The 19,793-nt window shown below is 42.2% G+C and overlaps 3 protein-coding genes across 12 annotated transcripts; all 3 read right to left on the bottom strand.

The window, feature by feature from the left end:
• Nucleotides 1–7,209: 7,209 nt before the first annotated feature.
• On the bottom strand, nt 7,210–10,259 carry LOC125492038 (uncharacterized). Its single transcript, XM_048634135.2, has 3 exons — nt 8,348–10,259; nt 8,029–8,227; nt 7,210–7,931 (listed from the first exon to the last, which is right to left on the bottom strand). The coding sequence occupies exons 2-3, from the start codon at nt 8,152–8,154 to the stop codon at nt 7,323–7,325; spliced, it is 735 nt and encodes a 244-aa protein (XP_048490092.2). The 5' UTR covers nt 8,155–8,227; nt 8,348–10,259; the 3' UTR covers nt 7,210–7,322.
• Nucleotides 9,088–10,325, bottom strand: LOC130589502 (uncharacterized). Its single transcript, XM_057390769.1, has 2 exons — nt 9,329–10,325; nt 9,088–9,245 (listed from the first exon to the last, which is right to left on the bottom strand). Exons 1-2 carry the CDS (start codon nt 10,323–10,325, stop codon nt 9,088–9,090), a joined length of 1,155 nt encoding a protein of 384 aa, XP_057246752.1.
• Nucleotides 10,326–10,551: 226 nt separating this feature from the next.
• Nucleotides 10,552–19,560, bottom strand: LOC130589601 (uncharacterized). 10 transcript variants are annotated; one of them, XR_008967155.1, is made up of 6 exons: nt 18,332–19,560; nt 16,583–17,142; nt 16,175–16,466; nt 12,929–15,218; nt 12,506–12,826; nt 10,552–12,428 (listed from the first exon to the last, which is right to left on the bottom strand). XR_008967155.1 is itself a non-coding variant. In XM_057390951.1 (4 exons), exons 3-4 carry the CDS (start codon nt 16,705–16,707, stop codon nt 15,101–15,103), a joined length of 651 nt encoding a protein of 216 aa, XP_057246934.1. In that variant the 5' UTR covers nt 16,708–17,142; nt 18,332–18,500; nt 18,589–19,555; the 3' UTR covers nt 14,331–15,100. The 10 variants fall into 10 exon arrangements, 8 of the variants coding, with proteins under 8 accessions (XP_057246934.1, XP_057246936.1, XP_057246932.1 ...); XM_057390951.1 differs by lacking the exons at nt 10,552–12,428; nt 12,506–12,826 and having other exon boundaries at nt 14,331–15,218; nt 16,175–17,142; nt 18,332–18,500; nt 18,589–19,555; XM_057390953.1 differs by lacking the exons at nt 10,552–12,428; nt 12,506–12,826 and having other exon boundaries at nt 14,331–15,218; nt 16,175–17,142; nt 18,332–18,495; nt 18,589–19,555.
• Nucleotides 19,561–19,793: the final 233 nt, after the last annotated feature.

Here is a 19,793-nt window from a genome sequence, read left to right as displayed (position 1 = left end):
TTTCTCTGAAGAAAGTGTACTAGAGGCCTCTTCTGGCCCCAAAAATCTACTTAGGCCCAGTAAAATATGATCTACACCTTTTTATGAAAGTGAGGTGTGCTGACCAATCAATTACTGCACGTGCCCCTACTTTGATTAGCCAATCAGATGCTCCCAAATTAGGGTACATCAAGGCACACAGTCATTTCAAACAGTATAAATAGTCCTTGATTTCAGGGTGAAAGGTACGTTTTTCAGAGCATAGTACTGTTACTCTGTCATAAATTCTTCTCTCTCTCTCTCTACTTTCTCTCTCTAAAAGTTCCTTTACATCCCTGACATCTGACTTAAGCTTCGGAGGGGGAAATACCACCCAAACCTCCAGGGTGGGTCCCTTTTTGTGCAGGTTGCTGGTCAGGAGTTTGCTTCGGGATTTGAATCAATCATTGTTGCACAAGTCTCCAATTTCAAGAACTCATCTTTGGGAGTGTGATATAAGTTTGCTAGTTTTACACTACATAACATTTGGCGCCGTCTGTGGGGAGACGCAACAATGACGGACTGTCACTCTTCGAATGTGGCAAGGAACAGAAGTTTTAGAGTTCAGGTGGATGATACCGTTGATGACGAGAGACGCACCTCGAGGCAGGGATCAGGGCCATGCTGCCGTTCACCTCGAGGGTAGGACTGTAACTCCAGTGACTGCTGGTCATTTGGAAAATGTATTGAATGACTTCCAGGCCAGGATGGCCGCTGTTATGGAAGAGCAGATTAAGAACAACATGTATTTTTTCAGATGAGTCCGAGAGAAGAGGCAGCTGCGCCACTAAAGGGCGATCCCAGAGGGTCGTCCAGGACCTAGTCGGCCACCTCGGCCAGAATTGACTAGGCCGCCTTCCAAAGGAAAGCAGCCAGCAGTCAGTGATTCTAGGAGGAAGATGGACTGGAAACTGGTGGTCCGTCCAGCAGATAATATCCCTCCTACTGGTCACATGATGGAGACTGATGCCCGGAGTACTTGGAGGCCAAGAGGGCGGCAGCACAGCAGCGTTCGCCTCTGGCTCCACGCCATATATGAAGGATCCGTCCTTAAGGCTCCCGTCCAGAACAGTGGTGCGAAGCCGTGGTCCATCAGCTTTCCAGCCAGGCAAGAGAAGACAGTTTTGCAGCCTATGGTGTACAGGCGTCAAGCCTTAGCTAACACCTCATCTAATCCGGTTTTGAAAGAGTACCGTCAGGAGCACATACCCATTGAGGGGCAGGTGGCGGCACTCCAGATCAATTGGCCCACTCCTTTCTCGGTCAGGATCATGGAGTCCCCTCCTTTCCCAAAGGTTAAGCTCCCAACCATTGAACCTTTTGACGGAACTACTGATCCGGACGATCACCTATCAGCTTACAAGCATCAGATGTATGTCCAAGGGGTGGACGATGCTACTTGGTGTAAGAATTTTCCAGCTACTTTGAAAGGAGTAGCGCAAAAATGGTTTAACAACTTGCCCCTAACTCAGTGAACAATTTTACTGAACTTAGCATTCTATTCACCAGTCACTTTGTGGCTAATCGTCAAGAACAAAAACAAGCATGCACCTGGGAAAGGTCATCCAAGGTCCTAAGGAGCCTTGAGAGGTTATGTGAAGAGGTTAATCTAGAGGCATTGCAGATCCAAGATCTGAATGCGGTGTGGCGTTTGACGCCTTCATCAGAGGCTAAGACCAGGAAGTTTTAAGTTTGATTTGGTGAAGAAGAAAATCACTACTTTGACGGAAGCATTGAGGGAGGCTGAAGCATTCATTCATGCCACAGAGGTTTGTGCTGAAGCAAAACAGCCAGAAGTGAAGAAAGTGAAGAAGCTGTTCAGCCAAAAAAGAATCCGCCCAAGAAGGCTGAGACTTGGGCAATGACTTCTATGACCACTTCGTCCAAGAGAAGTAGGCGGTCAGAGCCGGCGGCCTCAGTGAACCAATAGAGTTCAACAAAGATCAATATTCCATTTTGATGGAAATAAAAGATCAGCATGAGCTAAAGGCGCCGGCCGAGATGAAGACGCCTTACCGTAACAGAGACAAGAGCAAGTATTGTCACTTTCACAAAGATTGTGGCATGAAACCAATGAATGCAAGCATTTGAAGCGAGCCTAGAAGAGTTGGCTCGAAAAGGAAAATGAACAATTACCTCCCTCGTCAGGAAGGAAGTTTCAGAAAAGGGATAACCGTCAAGGAAGAAAATGGACGGAGATAGCACGGATGATGAGTGTAAGGTTCTCAGGAGGATTTGCGCTGGAGGTCCAACAAATCGGGCCACAAAAACTATTTGAGGGAACTCAGCCAGGTTATGCTCACAACCAGGCCGAGTCTGATCCTTTTCCAAAAATAGTGGTCAGCGAGCTGGACCGAGGGAAAGATAGGACGCCCATGATGATCCTGTGGTGGAAATGAAGATTGCCAACCTTAGGGTTAGGCGAATTTGATTGATACTGGAAGCTCACTGATATAATCAGTGCTGATTGTTTGTCTCGTTAAAGTTTGACAAAAATGATTGATGCCGGTCAATCATCCTATAATGGTTTTGGCGGCGGGTCATACACCCTATGGGAACCGTCACATTGCCCGTCAGAGTTGGAGAAAAAGATGCGGCCAGGACGCTTTTTGTGAAATTTTTGGTAGTACGAGACTTGACGCTTATAATGTCATTCTCGGGACCTACCTTAAATCACATCAAGGCTGTCTTGTGACCACTATGTTAATGAAGTTTGAGTGTGATGGGGAAGATTGGATCTCTTTATGGAGATCAGCAAGCTGCGAGAATGCTATCTCACCACATCAAACCATCATCTTGGAAGAGAAGGAACAAGGAAGATGTCCGGCCAGAAAGTAAAGGCCAAATTGTTGAGCTTAAAGAAGGAAGTTGAGAAGGTTCAGGAGTCGCCTCTTCCTGAAAGCAATCCGTCCATGCTTTTGCCTAGCAAGAAGAGAAAGTGTTTGGCTATTAAAGAAGAAAAGCATTCATCTGAGATAATGGCTATAATGGGTCTGGGACTAGAACGTCCAGAGCCTGTGGAAAGTCCAGTAGAGATTTGCTTGAATCCAGAGCGTCCGGAAAGGACATTGAAAATTGGATCAGTTTTGAGATCAGAAATTCAGGACGCCTTAGTTGCGTTGCTGCGAGAATTTGAAGATGTGTTTGCCTATGCTGTAGAAGAGATGCCTGGGATAGACCCTGAAGTGGCCGTCCATAAGCTCAACATTGAGCCGGGGCAAAAGCCTATTCGGCAGAAGAAGAGGCATCTGGGCCGGCCAGAAATAAGGCCGTTGATGAAGAAGTTCAAAAGCTGCTAATCTAAATTCATCCGGGAAACATACTACCCAGATTGGGTAGCAAATGTTGTGATGGTTCCAAAGCCGAATGACACTTGGAGAATGTGTGTTGATTATACGAATCTGAACAAGGCTTGTCCTAAGGACAGCTTCCCATTGCCTAAAATTGATCGTCTGGTTGATTCTACGGCCGGCCATGCCCTGCTGAGCTTTATGGACGCCTATTCTGGCTTCCATCAGATTCCTATGTGGCCGGATGATCAAGATAAGACTTCCTTCATTACTGAGAAAGGGCTGTATGGATGGCTCAGGATGCCCTTCGGCCTAAGAAATGCACCAGCTACATTTCAGAGGCTCATTAATACGGTATTTCAGCCACAGCTTGGCCGAAATATGGAAGCCTATATCGACGACATGATCGTCAAGAGTAAAGAAGAGAAAGATCATCTGGACGATCTGAGGGAAACCTTCCTCACTTGAGAAATTTAAGTTGAAGCTAATCCGCAAAATGTGTATTCGGTGTAGTTGCTGGGAAATTTCTGGGATTTTGGTTGATCAGAGAGGGATTGAGGCAAATCCCGACAAAATTCAAGCTATTATGAATATGTCTTCGCCGTCCAAAGTCAAAGAAGTTCAGAGGTTGACGGGCTGTTTGGCTGCTCTTGGACGGTTTCTCTCAAAATCAGGAGACAAATGTCACCATTTCTTTGCTACTATCAAAAAGAATGCCAAGTTTGATGGTCGGAAGAAGCTGAGTGGCGCTTCAGCAAGTCAAAGACATCTTCGGCAGCTGCCTAGGCTGATCAGTCCGGCCGAAGGTGAGAAAGTTGTATGTATACCTGGCTGTATCACCCTTCGCAGTAAGTGCAGTCTCTTGGCTGAAAGAGACGCGGTCAAATACCCGTCTATTTTGTGAGCCATGTGCTGAAAGATGCAGAAAGCAGATATTCGTCCATAAAATTCGGCTTGGCTTTGCTGATGGCCAGCCGGAAGTTAAGGCCTTACTTCTTGCCCACAGCATTCTTGTATATACAGATCAGCCGCTTAGGCAAGTGTTGCATAAGATGGATGCTCTGGCCGGATGTTAAAATGGGCTGTTGAGCTTAATATGTTTGATTTAACATTTGAGCCTAGAAAGGCAATCAAGGGCCAAGCTTTGGCTGATTTTATTGTAGAGCTTACTCGGCCTACGATAGAAAGCGTCCAGGTCACAGCAGGAAGGCGTCATTGGACCCTTATGGTGGACGGATCCTCAACTGCAACGGTGTGGGGCAGGAATCATTTTTCAATCTCCAGAAGGGGATAAGTTTAATATGCTATGAAGTTCAAATTCCAGGCGTCCAATAATGAAGCAGAGTATGAAGCTCTCTTAGCCGGCATAAAAATGTGCAAAGCGGCTGGGGCCTTGGAAATTGAAGCTAAAACTGACTCTCTGCTGGTTGTCAGTCAAGTCAATGGTGAGTTTGAATGCAAAGAAGCGTCCATGAGCAAGTATATGAATTTGGTCAAGGAGAGATCAAGTCTTTAAAGAGGTTCGTCCTAGATCAGGTGCCCAGATCGGAAAACCATCAAGCTGATGCCCTCTCTAAATTGGCCAGCTCGGCTGAAGGAGATGTTCCTAGAACAGTCTTCTGGGAGGTAAAGGCGGCCAAGAGCATTGAGGCTGGAGAAGTTGTTTCTCAGCCGGTGAGATGAGTGGATGAGTCCAATCATTAGAATCAAGAAAACCGGCCGCCTGCCTCTTGATCCAATTGAAGCCAAGTATGTGAAAGCAAGGGACAAGTGGTTTGAATTGTGGAATGAGACTCTATACAAAAAATCCTATAATCGGCCTCTTCTCAAGTGCATCAGCCGAAAGGAAGGTCTGGACGTTTTGAAGGAGTTGCATGAGGGAGCTTGTGCTTCCACATTGGAGGAAGAGCTTTGGCAGAAAGGGCTCTCAGGACGGGCTACTTTTGGCCGTCCTTAAAAGAAGATGCACTGCTCCATGCCAAGAAGTGTGATAGTTGCCAAAAGCATGGTAATATCTATCAAAAGCCGTCCAATTACTTGACGCCCATTCTCTTTCCTCTTCCCTTTGCTAAATGGGGGATGGACATCCTTGGGCCTTTTCCTATTGCTGCGGCCAGAAGAAATTTGTAATAGTAGCTGTAGACTACTTTACAAAATGGGTTGAAGCTGAAGCATTAAGGGGCATCACCACCAATGACGTCAAAGGGTTCATCTGGAAGAACTTGATTACAAGGTTTGGATGCCCCAGTCATCGTCTTTGATAATGGGCCGCAATTTGAAACACCCAAACTTCGTCAATGGTTGGCTGACCAAGGAATTAAGCCCACTTTGCAGCAGTAGCTCATCCACAGGCTAATGGGCAAGTGGAGGCTTTTAACAAGATTCTTTCGGCCGGGATAAAAAAGAAGTTGGACAATGCAAAGGGGCTTTGGGTAGAAGAATTGCAGCTGGTCTTATGGTCAATAAGGACAACGGCCAAGAATTCCATGGGAGACTCCTTTTATGATGGTTTATGGCTCTGAGGCTGTCCTCCCTATTGAGGTTGAAGAACCCACCTTAAGAGTAATGATGTACTCAGAAGATGCTAACTGGGCAGCTCTTAGGACGGCTTTGGACTTAGTTCCTGAAGTCAGGGGCAATGCCTGCTGACGATGCAACTATATAAGTTAAGAATGGCAAGAGACTTCAACAAAAGAGTTGCAAGACGTCCATTAAAGATGGGAGATCTCGTCCTAAGAAAAATGGAAGCGGTCGGCCGAGCCAAAGAGTTAGGCAAGCTTACTCCTAACTGGGAAGGACCCTATAAGATAATCGAAGTCGTTCAGAATGGCACCTTTCGTCTAGAAGGATTGGACGGACGTCCTATTCCTAGGACGTGGAATTCTGACACTTTGAAGAAATACTTTGTTTAGAGCATCAACACTAAATTGTAATCTTTTACTAATGCATTACAATGAAAAAGTAGAATGTAGACATGTATCTTGACTATCCGTCAAGCAAACTTCATATAATACAATTCTACTTCTCTATGACTTTGTTTGAATTGTTTGCTTAAGTTACATACGTCGTCAAAAGCTAACTAATTTTACAAAGCAAAAAGACAATGCACCTTTCCTTAGGAGTTCGGCTGAACATGTTATCATCCTTAAACGGATAAAACATGTCAGATTTGGCTAGGTTGTTTACTTAAAGAGTTAAACATCTCCTGAACAAGGTCGGCTGGAAATAGGACGCCTTAGTAAAGGTATCTTACTTTCCGTCCAAAAGCCACAAACTTCGAAATAACAACCTTAGTAAAGGAACAAGTTATTTCATGATTGCACAAAGAGGGACGAGTTTTTCCCCAAAGAATCAGGTCGTCCAAGTATCATTCAGACGAATTGCTCTTCGAAGAGGCAGCACGTCCAGTCATTGTCTGGACGAATTGCTCTCCAAAGAGGCAACCCGTCAGAATATTAGCCTGGACGAGTTGCTTCCGGCATAAACCGCTCGTCCAAGTTGTTTAAAAATTATCTTCTTAACTCCTTCTTGAACAGGGAAAAGTTATAAAAACTCTTCGTCCAAGAAGGGGGGCATATAGGGCATAATTTATAAATTGACTAAGTCTTTGTCCAATGACGAACGACACCCAGGTTCTGGCCGAGCAAACTTTTATACTTGGCAGTTTTTGAAATCCAAAAATTAAAAACAAGTCTTTGCTTGAGCATCTGGTTATGAACGTCCAGAAAAGAGCTACTGGGTCAAATAAAAAATGATTGACGAATTACTTTTATACTTGGGCATTAATGAATGTTGTAGATGTAATCGGCCAAAATGTTATGACGAGTTGCTTTTGTACTCTGTATAATCATGGAGTTTTAAGACAATGCGTCAAAAACAGTAAAGCATAGAACAAGGGGGATTGAAAAAGATAGCTTTTCATAAATGTAAAAAAGATGATTACAACCTAAATTCATCTAAGTACAAAAGGAGGAAAAATTACAAGTGGCTCACGGCCAAGATACAACAAAGGAACTAAGCGGCAGGAGGATCATTGTCCTCTTCATCCTGGGCCTCTGCATCGTCCTCCCCCTCTTCATCCTCAGAAGATTCTTCAAAGACGGGAGGGTCGGCTCCGGATATAGTCGCCTTATGCAAAGCCTCTTGGAACTCCAGCCGACGAGTATATCTGGGGATATCCTCCTCTTCGGCCATCATGCCAAAAGCTTGCACTGCCCATTCCTTTGAGGTGTCTATGACGGTGTTCATAGCCTCTTTGGCGCCAGCAACGGTCTCTGCAACCTCAGTACGAAGGGCTTGGTTCTTGACCTTCAGGACGAGGTTCTCCTTGAAGAAATCAGCAGCCATCGTCATGACTGAATTCTTCTCGTCCGTCAGAACACGTTCCAATGAGGCCCGTTCGTCTATCATCTCCGTCAACCGAAGAAGGTAGACTTTGATCTGAGACTCCAGCTCGGCTGATCGTTTTTCCAGCGCAATCTTGGTCTGCTGATGCAACACCTCTTGCTGGGCCATAGCAAACTGGGCATGATCAGCGGCCGCCGTCACATCTTGGACGAGCTTTTTGTTTTCTTTTCTGAGCTCCTTTGCCCAGTCTTCTGTTATCATGCTGCGAGCAAAAAGCTGAAAAATGAAAGGATAAGGCATGTCAGGACGGATGAAAAAGAAGTAAATAAATGCCAAGTATAAAACATAAGCGTCTAAATAGAAAAGGATGTACCTCGGCAGCAAGCTGAGACATGTAACCTACATGCCCAGACGATGCTCCCCTTAACCCCTTAATATAAGGTTCGGGAAAGCACTTGAACAGCTCCGTCTTGAGCTTCTCACGTTCAGACGACGACATCTTTCCAAAAGCTGGAGAAGATTCATCGTCAAGAGGCTAGGGGAGCCGTCAACAGCTGGACCCTTCCCTTTATCTGAAAGGTTAGACTCGTCAGTACACCTGATGGGAATAACCACGGTATGTTTGTTGGACGGACTCATCGGACGCCCGCCAACCCTTAGTGTTCTAACTACGTTGGAATAGTAAGACTCACCAGAAGAACGGGAAGCCGTCCTATAAGCAGCCGGCATCTGGCCTACCAGTTGGGCCACTGGCCCAGAGAAGGCGGACCCGTCCACAGCCGCGTCCGGCTGAGAAGATTGTCCAGCATCGTCCAACACGACAACCTCGTCAGGCTGCGAAGGAGTGGGCTGCTCGGCCGGACCAGTATAGGCCACGAGGGCCCGGGAGTCAACTTCAGCCGGCTCTTCTTTGGCCTCCTCCTTGGCCGGTAGGTCGATCACGACCTAAGGAACCGGCCGTGTGGTCTTCTTCTTCTTAGCAGTAAAGCCCTTTGCCTTTTTTGAGGGAGGGGCTTCACTGGTACCGGCCGGCCGTTTCTTTCCTGCGGCTTTTTCGGCCAAAGCCTTAGAGGTTGGGGCATTTTTCTGAAAAAGAAAAAAGATTAGAATATACGTGAAGGTATCAACCAGGACGGGTTGCTCCTCAGGTGAGCAGCTCGTCCAACGCTATTCTAGACGGACTGCCCCCCGAAGAGGCAAACCGTCAAGGTATCAACCAGGACGGGTTGCTCCTCAGGTGAGTAGCTCGTCCAATGCGATTCTAGACGGACTGCCCCCCGAAGAGGCAAGCCGTCAAGGAATCCACCTAGACGAGTTGTTTCTTAAAAAGATAGCTCGTCCAGTACTCCTCTGAACGAATTGCTCCTTGGATAGACAAGTCGTCCAGGCTCCATCTTGACGGGTTACCCTCCAAAGAAGCAGACCGGCAAGCTCAAAAAAAAAAAATAAATATATATATACAATATCTTACCAGAGTGTCGGCCCTCTTTTCGGCACCTGATTTATTGTACTCCTTCCATAGAGTGTCCGCAAATCTGGATGAGCTCATGTCTCCTATCCAAGACTTCCTTAGTTTGCTCCTGGCTGAATCTGCAAAAGGGAATGAAACGAGTGTTGGACGAATGATAAGCAAGTCTAGAAATTTTTACTTAGAAGATTCTTAGTTGATATACCTCTGTCCTCGTCCTGCCGCAAGCCGGCAGCGACTAGGAAGTTATCATGGTAAAACATTTCCTTAAAGGGAATCCAATTGGACGGACCCTTGAAAGAAACATCTTCCATAGTATATTCCGAAATCCGGAAGTACTCCACCATCTCTTCGGCAGAGTTACTCTCCAGTTCCAGATATGAGGCCATCCGTCCAGTGTTTGTGGTTGACCGGCTAAAATACCGAAGGCGGTTTGCCACCGCTTTGCTGGGCGCCTGGACAAAGAGGAACTCGCCCTTCCATGAGTGCATCTTGGAAGTCTTATCCCAAGACGTCAAGAATCCTTGACGATTGCACACGCTCAGCCAGCTTCCTTCAATGGTCCTAGGGACCTTGGCAACATAGTGAATATGGGTAAAAGCGGCCAGAGAAGGGTCCTTTCCCTTTAAGTTGCAGACGGCCAGAAAGGTAAGGATGTTTTGCCAAGAGTTAGGGGCAAGCTGATTATGTCCTATGCCGTAGTAATGAAGAAGTTGGCTGATGAAAGGGTGAAGGGGAAAGCGCAGGCCGGCATCTAATGCCAACCGATAAACTGCAAAGTGGCCGGGAGGAGCACTGAAAATAGTGTCCTCTCGGCCGGGAAGGACAAAGTGGTAGCCGGGCATGGGCATAGCCACTGAAAAAGGTATAAGGTCCGAGCCTAATCGTCCCAGCCAAGTGTTATCGGCCAGGATAAACCTAGGGTCAGAAAGGGGACCTAGCCGCCGTCTTATTTCAGACGAAGTGGTTGACGGCTCCTCTGAGCCACTAGTGGGGTTAGAGGAGCTAGTCGTCCTCGGCTCATCTGAGATCGTCCTGTGCATGGACGGGCTGGCTTCTGGGGAGCCCCTGATTTCTGGTTCCTCCTCGGCATGCTCAGGAGAAGGAGTTTGATTGGCAGGACGAGCGCTTTGGGTCTCTCGTTCCCCTTCGGCCGGAATTCGCCCAGTGGATTCCTCCCTTTCGGAGCTAGAGGCCGGCATGGTAACCCCTCTTCTGATGCGAGCCGTTTGCTTGACGCGCTAGATTACCCTGCACAGGTAAAGACTAGGTCGTCTGACTTTGCCGTCCATGGCTAAAGATAAAGAATGCATGCCCGGCCGAGATAGGACCAACTCTAGAAGATGCCGAGGAAGTTAGGCCCTCTGTTCTAGGGTTAGCACCAACCCTTGAGCGACCGGAATTGTTCAAGGAAGAGGACGAATCTATTTTCTTAAAATATGTGTGCAAACAAGAAAAAGAGTTGAGAATATACCTGTAGAAGAAAGTTCGGACGAACGTCAAAGATGACTTGAGGCCTCGGACGAGCAAAGTAAGAACTTGGACGGGAGTTGTTCTTCTCTCTAAAAGCTCAGTAAAAATCTGCAGAGTCTCTCTCTCTAGAAAATTTCTCAGCGATGTTAAAATGATTCCAGGAGCGACTAAGGCACATATTTATAGAGGGGTGAAAATGACCTCCTCATCCGATGAAAAGTAACCGTTATGCCTAGGATTGACCTATGGAGACCGGCAAAATCGCGCCTCTTTTTTGAATAAAGGGGAAGGGCAGTTCCAGGTCGGTTAAAAGAGGAAGATTAACCGTCTTGGCGCCTAAAAAATAATAACTCCCTCTTTTAAGGGGCAAATGTTGTAGCCTAAAAAATCAACGGCTATCGTGCTGCCACGTGGCCCCCTCGGAGCCCTACATGTGGCATGCATGCAGAGAGGTAAAAGTACAAAGGGTCTGGAAAGGGCAGGCCTAAAAGTACGTTTCTCTGAAGAAAGTGTACTAGAGGCCCCTCTTCTGGCCCCAAAAATCGTACTTAGGCCCAGTAAAAATGATCTACACCTTTTTATGAAAGTGAGGTGTGCTGACCAATCAATTACTGCCACGTGCCCCGCTACTTTGAATTAGCCAATCAGATGCTCCCAAATTAGGGTGACATCAAGGCACAGCAGTCATTTCAAACAGTATAAATAGTCCTTGATTTCAGGGTGAAAGGTACGTTTTTTCAGAGCATAGTACTGTTACTCTGTCATAAATTCTTCTCTCTCTCTCTCTACTTTCCCTCTCTAAAAGTTCCTTTACATCCCTGACATCTGACATAAACTTCGGAGGGGGAAATACCACCCAAACCTCCAGGGTGGGTCCCTTTTTGTGCAGGTAGCTGGTCAGGAGTTTGCTTCGGGATTTGAATCAATCATTGTTGCACAAGTCTCCAATTTTGAGAACTCATCTTTGGGAGTGTGATATAAGTTTGCTAGTTTTACACTACATAACAATCATCATCATCATCATCAAAATCTTCGAGATTCTCATAAACTTGTAGATCATCTTCACTATCATCCTCATCGCCATTATCAGAATTACTATCGTTAAGCATTACATCCTCGTTTTGTTCTTCTTCCCCGTCAAAATCATAGTCTGGAATCTCATTTGGAGCACAAAGAGTTGAAGGCACATCACTTATTTCCTCTTGAAAGAATAATGAGTCCACTGGAGTTTCAATTGAAGACCTTGCCTTAGTCTGAAACACTGCCCACCATTGCACTCTACCCCTACTTAAACTAGGATAAGGGGCATAATAGACTTGGCTAACTTGGTATGATAATACAAAGGGATCATACTTTGGGTACTTCTTACTATGATTTATTTCAATGAGTTTGTGTTGTTCATGTGCATTTAAACCACTCAAAGAATCCATCCAATTGCACTTAAACAATATCGTCTTGTAGACTTCCAATGGACCATGGTAAACTAGTTCAATCACTTCCTCCAAAATACCATAATAATTAACTTCCTCGTGACTTTTAACACACTCCATTGTTCATAGTTGATTTGTGTTTGAAAATTGTATCCATTGACGAAATACTGATTCCATGACTTCACTTGTCTAACGGGGCCCATTGCAAGAACATGAACTACATCGATGTTAAATTTACATAATTTGCGTTAGAAAAAGCTTCCATTTAGTTAAGAATTATATTTTATTAATTAAAAACTCACATAATATTTGAACCATTTAGGATATTTAGCTTCACATTTGCTCCAGATCTTCTCTAATGATATGTGGGGATGTGTCTCCAATATATGTTTTTCGGAAATCCTATTATTATTGACGAAAGCACGATTAGAGATGTTTTTAACTAGTTAAACATCACTAGGCATGAAAAACATATTTACCTTTCATATTTGCTTAATATACCACTGTTTGCAAGAACATAAAGGTGTGCACGATCATACTCTTTATCTTGCAAGAAGTGTAAATGGCCATTGGTAGATGTACGCCCACAATCCACCCTAAACATCTCAGGAACATGTGGATCATGATGGTTCTCAATGACTGAAGTGACGTTTCTACCCAAATCTCTTGTTTTAGTATCAACTTCTGGTTGGAAGTAATTCGAACAAAAATATGATATTTCCTCACATAGGTATGCATTGCAAATAGAACCCTCCACATGTGCCTTGTTTACAACCTTATGCTTCAAGTGATTGAGAAACCTACCAAATAAATCAACATGTAGATATCGATTGTGAAAACTTTGTCATATTAGAACTTCATTCTTAAAAGAACGTATTTTTACTTAAAAATTTCTTTGTTACCTTTCAAAGGGATACATCCACCTATATTGCACTGGACCACCAACCTTAGCTTCATAAGCCAAATGAATCGGCAAATATTCCATCGAGTTGAAGAATGCGAGAGGAAATATCTTTTTAATTAAGTTTGCACAAAATTTCAGCTATATTTTTATCCAAAATATCCATATCATCGACTTGAATAGTGGATGCACACAAGTCACGAAAGAATTGACTAATCTCAATAATTGCTTTCCAAACATGCGAAGGTAGAAACTCTTTTAAAGCAACCGGTAGTAACCTCTCCATAAAGACATGACAAGCATCGCTTTTCATTCCAAAAAGCCTAGATGTTCGAAGATCATCACATCTACTCAAGTCAGATGCATATCCATCCGGAAACTTAAGTCACGAACCCATTCACATAAGACCTTCCTTTGAGCCTTGTCAAGTGCAAAAGGGTCTTTTGGCATGATTTCGTTTCCCTGTTCGTCATAGGTGAGTTCTAACTGTCGACGCTTACATAGATACTTCAAGTCTTTTCTCGCACTAACATTATCCGAAGTTTGGCCTTTCACATCCATCACTATGTGTATAAGTTGATCAAATAAGTTTTTCTCAATGTGCATGACATCCAGGTTGTGACGAATAAGCAGATCTTTCCAATAAGGAAGTTCCCAAAAAGGACTTTGTTTAAACCAACCCTTTTTAGCTTTCTTCAAGATTTTGAGAGCTTCAGGGCCATCAGTGGCTTTAGGCAAGTCTTTCACACATTGTCACCACTAGTGGAAAAAACATCAATTACTCCGGTTGAAAAGCCCACAAATGCTCCGTATTTGACCCGTAGCAGAAGCCATACGAGTATTTGAGCATTTTGCAAATGCTCCGATTTCAACCGGAGCATTTGGTGTCTCAAATGCTCCGGTTGTTTAAAAAACCGGAGCATTTGATTGTTAAATGCTCCGGTTGTTAAGGAAAAAACGGGAGCATTTGTATCATAAATGCTCCGATTTTTTCTTAAAAACCGGAGCATTTGCTAGTTTTTTATTTTTTAAAAAAAATGTACAACTAGCTGAAGCTGTACATGCACCAACAAGGAGTAAAAACTTCTACATACAGGTGACGTACTCAATTAATAGTACCTTTTAGTGACAGCCCCTACTAATCCTAAAACTAAAACTAATCCTAAAACTAATCCTACTAATCCTAAAACTAATCCTTCTAAATAAGAATAAAACTAACAATATAAATATATCAAAAGCTAAAGAAACTACTAATCCCACTCTAAGTCTACTGTAAATCAAAATCATAGAATATTATCATGCTAAAAACCATCAAATATAATCATCAGAACTCATGAAGTATGATAAAGATCAACCTGAACTAACATATTCTAGTAAAAAATCGAAGACAATATATATGAACTAAAAAAAAAAACAAAAAAAATAATAAAATTGATTAAAGTAATAGGATTGAACATTAACCCCTAATAGATAATGAAATCAACAAAGGATGAACTTCATTTAGTACCAACGCCACTGCAAAATTAGAATTAACAATGGATTTCGCTGACGATAGAAAATTAACTACTCAAACACAAGAGAAAGATACTACCATTGAATTTGCAATTCAATGAATTACTAGGAATGAACGATTGACGCAGCAAACAAATCGCCAGAAATCTTGCAAGTAGAAGACGATTAAACAAAACTAGACTAAAATCAATTAAAGCAAAGGAACAAAAATACCAGAAATCTTGCAAGTGAATTGAATAGTGAAGAACTAAAGCAAACCAGACCAAGTGTAGATCCGCCACTGTCACCGGTGGAACGACAAACCAAGTCTAAATTACAAACTAAACCTGCAACTATTGTGCATCTCTGTGTGTCTTCTACTTTGCTGCTGCTATGTTGCTTTTTATGGCTCAGGGTATGAGATTCCCCTTTGATGTGTGTTCTGTTCCCCTATTGTGGCTACCGTCTATTACTTTTTAGCCCAACAAGGATTTTTATTCCTTTTCTTTATGTATCTTCAGTGACTTAGGCTCTTGTTTTTTTTCATAGTTTCTTACTGTCTTTTTCTTCTACTTGGGTTTCCTTCGTGGGCTTCAATTGAAACACCCCCTACACTTTCTTCTTTTTACACAAATAAGGGCTGCTACATTGTAGTGAAATTTATACCCACTAAATGATTGATTTAGCTCTTTTCTATATCACGTAAAGTTGTAGGGCTCGAACTCAGCTTTCCGTAGCCACTTAAATCGTCTCGTTTCGACTCTAAATGAGTGAGATATGGCCAAAATACGACAACACACCTACACATTTCATAAAAAACGAATTACACACATCTTTAAACCTTTAGTATAAATAGATCATCACTTGATAAATAAAATGGATATAAACACATCTTTTAAGCACTAAAACAATAAACAAGTGACCAAACCCAGATTATTACAAAAGTATAATATTTAGCCCAGATAACTTAACAGACTACACTAAAAATATCATATTAAAGGGTGTAATTGTGTAAATATGCAAAAATAAGCACTCATCACAAAACATAAAACGTCTATATTTACTTGCTACATTTGATGAACCAACAAACAATAATTGACGAGCAGAAAATGTAACAAGTAAATTATGTGCAAAAGGAAATCTAGCAAGTAATGTAGACGGAGAGGATAGTACATAGGCTGGTTTTATTGAAGCTGCTCATTAGCAATTTCACAGTTGCATAGTCAAGTCGAACTCACATACTAGAGTATATTGCACAGAAAATTTCCAACTCAATCCCCTTCCTAAATCCACCAAATCTGGAGCATATTAATCCTAAACTTCAAAAGCATACTAAAAGTACTAAATTAAAAGCACTTGACCAGGTCCACTTGAAAATTAACAGTTTTACACTCATACCAGATAACAGTTAATCAATGTACTTACACCTGAAAACAACAACATTTTATCATATAGTATACCCATCACATGAAATCATAAATTACAAGCATCGTCCAAAGAGGATCATTAAAGTAACTACTACTATGGAAGTGGGGTTAGCTACTTAGGTGTCCCTTGAAAACACCAGTTATGGGGTTCGACAAAGTAGAGACTGACAACAATAAAAAAATGGCAAGCAATAGCAGAGCAATGGCAGCACCACAAGAGGCAACAACCCGGGACAACAGAACCTTGCAGAAGACAACAAGGAATTCATATTTAAAAAATAACATTAAACAATATATTTAAATTTACAGAAAATCTAAAAATTAAGTACCTGAAAATGAGGGACAGCTGACAACCCATTTGATGAAGCACTTGCACAATTGCGCGATAGGCATGTTTGATTATGTTTTCTGGGTCATTTCCCCTTGTGTGTTCACCATTAAGAGTTTTCAAGATGCTGTATGTTGATGCAGTTGTTAACTGTGATCTTTCCAGAGTTGATGATGTGAGTAGAAGGGCTACGAAGTTGTCACATACATTTGCAAGTCTTGACAGGTTTGCACTTTTCTTAGATGGTGTGCCAGAAGCTGGTTTCTCTCTGGATCGTGTAGGAATTCCACTCCCTGCAGAAGGCAGCGGGTGCAAATTGGTATTAAGTACTAGATCTACTTTGCTGGGCAGAATGTTGGATGGTTTTGAAGCAATTAAAGTTGAACCCCTTCCAAGTGAAGAAGCATACCAGTTGTTCAGGCATGAAGCAAGGATCGGTGAGGGCTCTGAACCTTCTCTTCGAGACATGCCTATGTTACTTGCAGATTCATGTTCTGGTGTTCCACATGAGATTGTACAGCTGGCTACTTCCATGTGTGGCAAAGATGACCCTCATGAATGGAGGTATGCACTATATCAATCGGGATGTCTTGGGAGAAAGAACGAACTTCAAATAATTCCTGAAGTTAGGCGTGAAAGTAAAAGACTGAAGATTGCTACGGCTCTCTGCCATGCTTCCCTGCCCTCCATCTCCTTCGGCTCATAGGCCATGTAAACAAGATATTGAAATTTGATTGTGAAGGTAGCCGATAATTTTATTCGATGAGAGGCCAAGAGCATGATCCTAATTTAATTACTTGCGTTTCTGTGGGTTGTCAGCTGTCCCTCATTTCAGGAACCGTGTTTTGATAGTGCCATGAACGGGATGCTCAAGGAACTCAGCATCAACGGACACATTATGAAAACAACTGCAGCTTTGTTTGAGCTTTTAATCAGCATACTGCTATCAATATCCACCAATCTCATACTCTTGTAATTTAAAAAAACTTAATCAGAGAATTAACAAAAGAAATAGTGTGTTAGTTTAAAACGGATTGTAAACCACTGTCAGACTAAAACCAAGCAGACAAGGAAGTAAAAGAGTAGTCAAACAATTCAACAATGCTTTCAAATAAAAAAAAAACATGATAACAAGCAAATCACAGTTTCAAATAGCAAGAAAATCACAAACTTTGAGAGAAAATGGTATATATGAAATGAAACCCTAGAAACCGGAAATTGAAATAGGAAATAGAACCAGAAACCGTTAATTCAGTTGCATAAAAAAGCAGAGCAAATTCTCTGATTATGAACTATAAACAATTCAGCAATGCTTTTAAATAAAAAAAACATGATAACAAGAAAATCACAGTTTCAAATAGCAGCCTTAGATAGCAAAAGTAATATAGAAAATATTATAGCACACGATTTGATAAGATTTACAGACACTATTGTCATTATGTACGAGTGCGGAAGCTGGAATGGTGAGTATAGAAGCTTAAATAGGTTAGCAACTAGGCCATAAATAGACATCAAAGCAACTCACACCAAACTGTACAAATCTTAAGAGTAAAACTTAAACTTAAACGCTTGGAAAAACTTATCCTCACGAATTGATCTATATTGCTGTTTCAATTGGTGTCCAGAAGTGTTCACTTTAGTAAACACCCAAGTTATATGAAGTATAAAGCACATAAGGATTTCGTAGGAAAAGAAAAGGTTAAACTATTATAATCCAAATGAAAACCAGTGTAAAGGTGCAGTACACCCATCAACACCCCATCAAACTACTAACAAGTAAGTATATGAAAATTGCAAATTCTAATAATACTCAAAAAGAGGTCTAAACCTCCTAATTTTACTCATTTACATATGAAAAATTGCAAACCAAATCAATCCAACTACTTCGAAATTGCAAATTTGAATACATTACATCAACAAAAAGCTAAAACTTCTCACAATCTTCCAGAATTACACCAACGAATCAACTAAATTCTATGTCTAACTAAATCAAGCATGTTACAGATAAATTTGATTAAACAGATAACAAAGCCACACTAGAAGTCCAATCAAACACATTACAAATTAAGCGATCATGAATTCGGCTAATTTGGCACTAATTTTTCAACATCGAATCACGAGAATCAAAAATCAAAACCCTAAATCGAATTTAACTCACCAATCAAGCTAATATGGTCAAATTTAACAGCAGTTGCAGCTCGAACAACACGATTGCGCTTAAATTTCGGGAAAACATCCTCAAGAACGTCGTCATAATGTTCTCAATCAAGATCAGTAGGGGTTTTGCTCTCTAGGTTAGGATTCAACTTCGCACCTCTATTTCTTTTCTATGCACACAAATCCACCATTATCGACATGATTGAAGCAGAAAAGAGAGAGAAAGTGAGGAGAGAGAGAAGAAGTGTTGAAACTTACCGATCGAACGGCGAACCGAGGCTTCTAAAATCGCTGCAGCAGCGTCTTCCATAAAAAACTGCTGGTTGTTGTTCACGAAAAGCTACTAAATCCGAATGTTCCGAATCAGCACCATTGTTATTGCTGGATTTACCCACCACCCCAGATGAAGCTAAGATGACTCTAGAAGTAAAAGATAACATCCCATCTTCATTACTTCCTCTTGAATTCGGAGATCTTTTTATTTTATTACTACTATCATCAATCAAGAAACTTGAATTACCTCCAAATATCCCCACATTTCCATTTGAATTATTTGTACTTCTCTTAAATCATCTCCACCAAAGCTTAATATCTCCCCAGATTCCGGCTTCAAGCTCCCATTACTCTTGGTCCCATTTCCATTATAACCCGCATAGTCCGAAAAATTCAACTCCCTACTAAAGAACCCTTGTTGTTGTTGTTGTTTTTGGGCCGGGTTCGGAGTCGAGTGAAATTCACTAAGGTTACTATTTATTGGACTATCCAAATTAATCAATTTCATCGGTGGAGGTGGCGGCGGAGTAGGCATTTTCCTCAATTCTTTCACCTCTACTGGATTCGGATCATTGATCCACATCGTCATAGGATCACTCTCAGGAGCAGAAACGGGTACAAACCCCGACCCCGACCCCGACCCGGACAACAACCCCGGGTCATCAGGCCCAGGCCCAAAGCAAAACAAAACCCTAACCTTATTCATCAAATCAGGAATCTAAAAGATCACCTCAGTAAACCTTAACTCAACAACACCATTCAACACTGGAATCAAAACCATCGTTTGAAGCCCAAAGCAAGCCCCTTGCTTGGCCCGATTACTTGCTTTACAACGAAAGATAGAAGGCCAAAAAGCCCTAAGTCGATGAAGAGAAACGAAAATAGGAGGCAGAGGGGAAAAGAGGAGAGAGAAAGGGGGGTATGTACGGGGTTTCTAATTCCAATGAGCAAATAGGGGGAAAAAGAGAATAAATAAATAGAAATTTTTTATTAAAATAGTCAAATGCTCCGATTGTTTTGAAAAACCCAAGCATTAGTGATTTTTTTTAAAAAAAAATAGAAAGACTGTCAAATGCTCGGGTTTTTTAAATAACCCAAGCATTTGTAAAGTAGCAAAACAAGTTTTTTCCACTACATCTCCGGACATCATAGCTGGAGCCCTGCCATTTTCCACTTTGTTTTTGCGAAAA

The sequence above is a fragment of the Beta vulgaris genome, chromosome 7 (genome assembly GCF_026745355.1).
Source record: "Beta vulgaris subsp. vulgaris cultivar EL10 chromosome 7, EL10.2, whole genome shotgun sequence".
Lineage (NCBI taxonomy): Eukaryota > Viridiplantae > Streptophyta > Magnoliopsida > Caryophyllales > Amaranthaceae > Beta > Beta vulgaris.
The sequence above is the reverse complement of the archived record's forward strand: the minus strand, read 5'-3'. Positions and strand labels throughout refer to the sequence as shown.

Bases quoted from the DNA above. Each gene is read 5' to 3' on its own strand.
- LOC125492038 (XM_048634135.2), bottom strand. From the start codon at position 8,154: ATGTCGTCGTCTGAACGTGAGAAGCTCAAGACGGAGCTGTTCAAGTGC. The intron at 7,932-8,028 runs GTACATCCTTTT...TTCATTTTTCAG, and splicing joins TGTCTCAGCTTGCTGCCGAG to CTTTTTGCTCGCAGCATGAT.
- LOC130589502 (XM_057390769.1), bottom strand. From the start codon at position 10,325: ATGCCGGCCTCTAGCTCCGAAAGGGAGGAATCCACTGGGCGAATTCCG. The intron at 9,246-9,328 runs GTATATCAACTA...TCCCTTTTGCAG, and splicing joins GCGGCAGGACGAGGACAGAG to ATTCAGCCAGGAGCAAACTA.
- LOC130589601 (XM_057390949.1), bottom strand. From the start codon at position 16,707: ATGGAAGTAGCCAGCTGTACAATCTCATGTGGAACACCAGAACATGAA. The intron at 15,219-16,174 runs GTACTTAATTTT...TGAAATGTGTAG, and splicing joins CAGCTGTCCCTCATTTTCAG to GTGTGTTGTCGTATTTTGGC.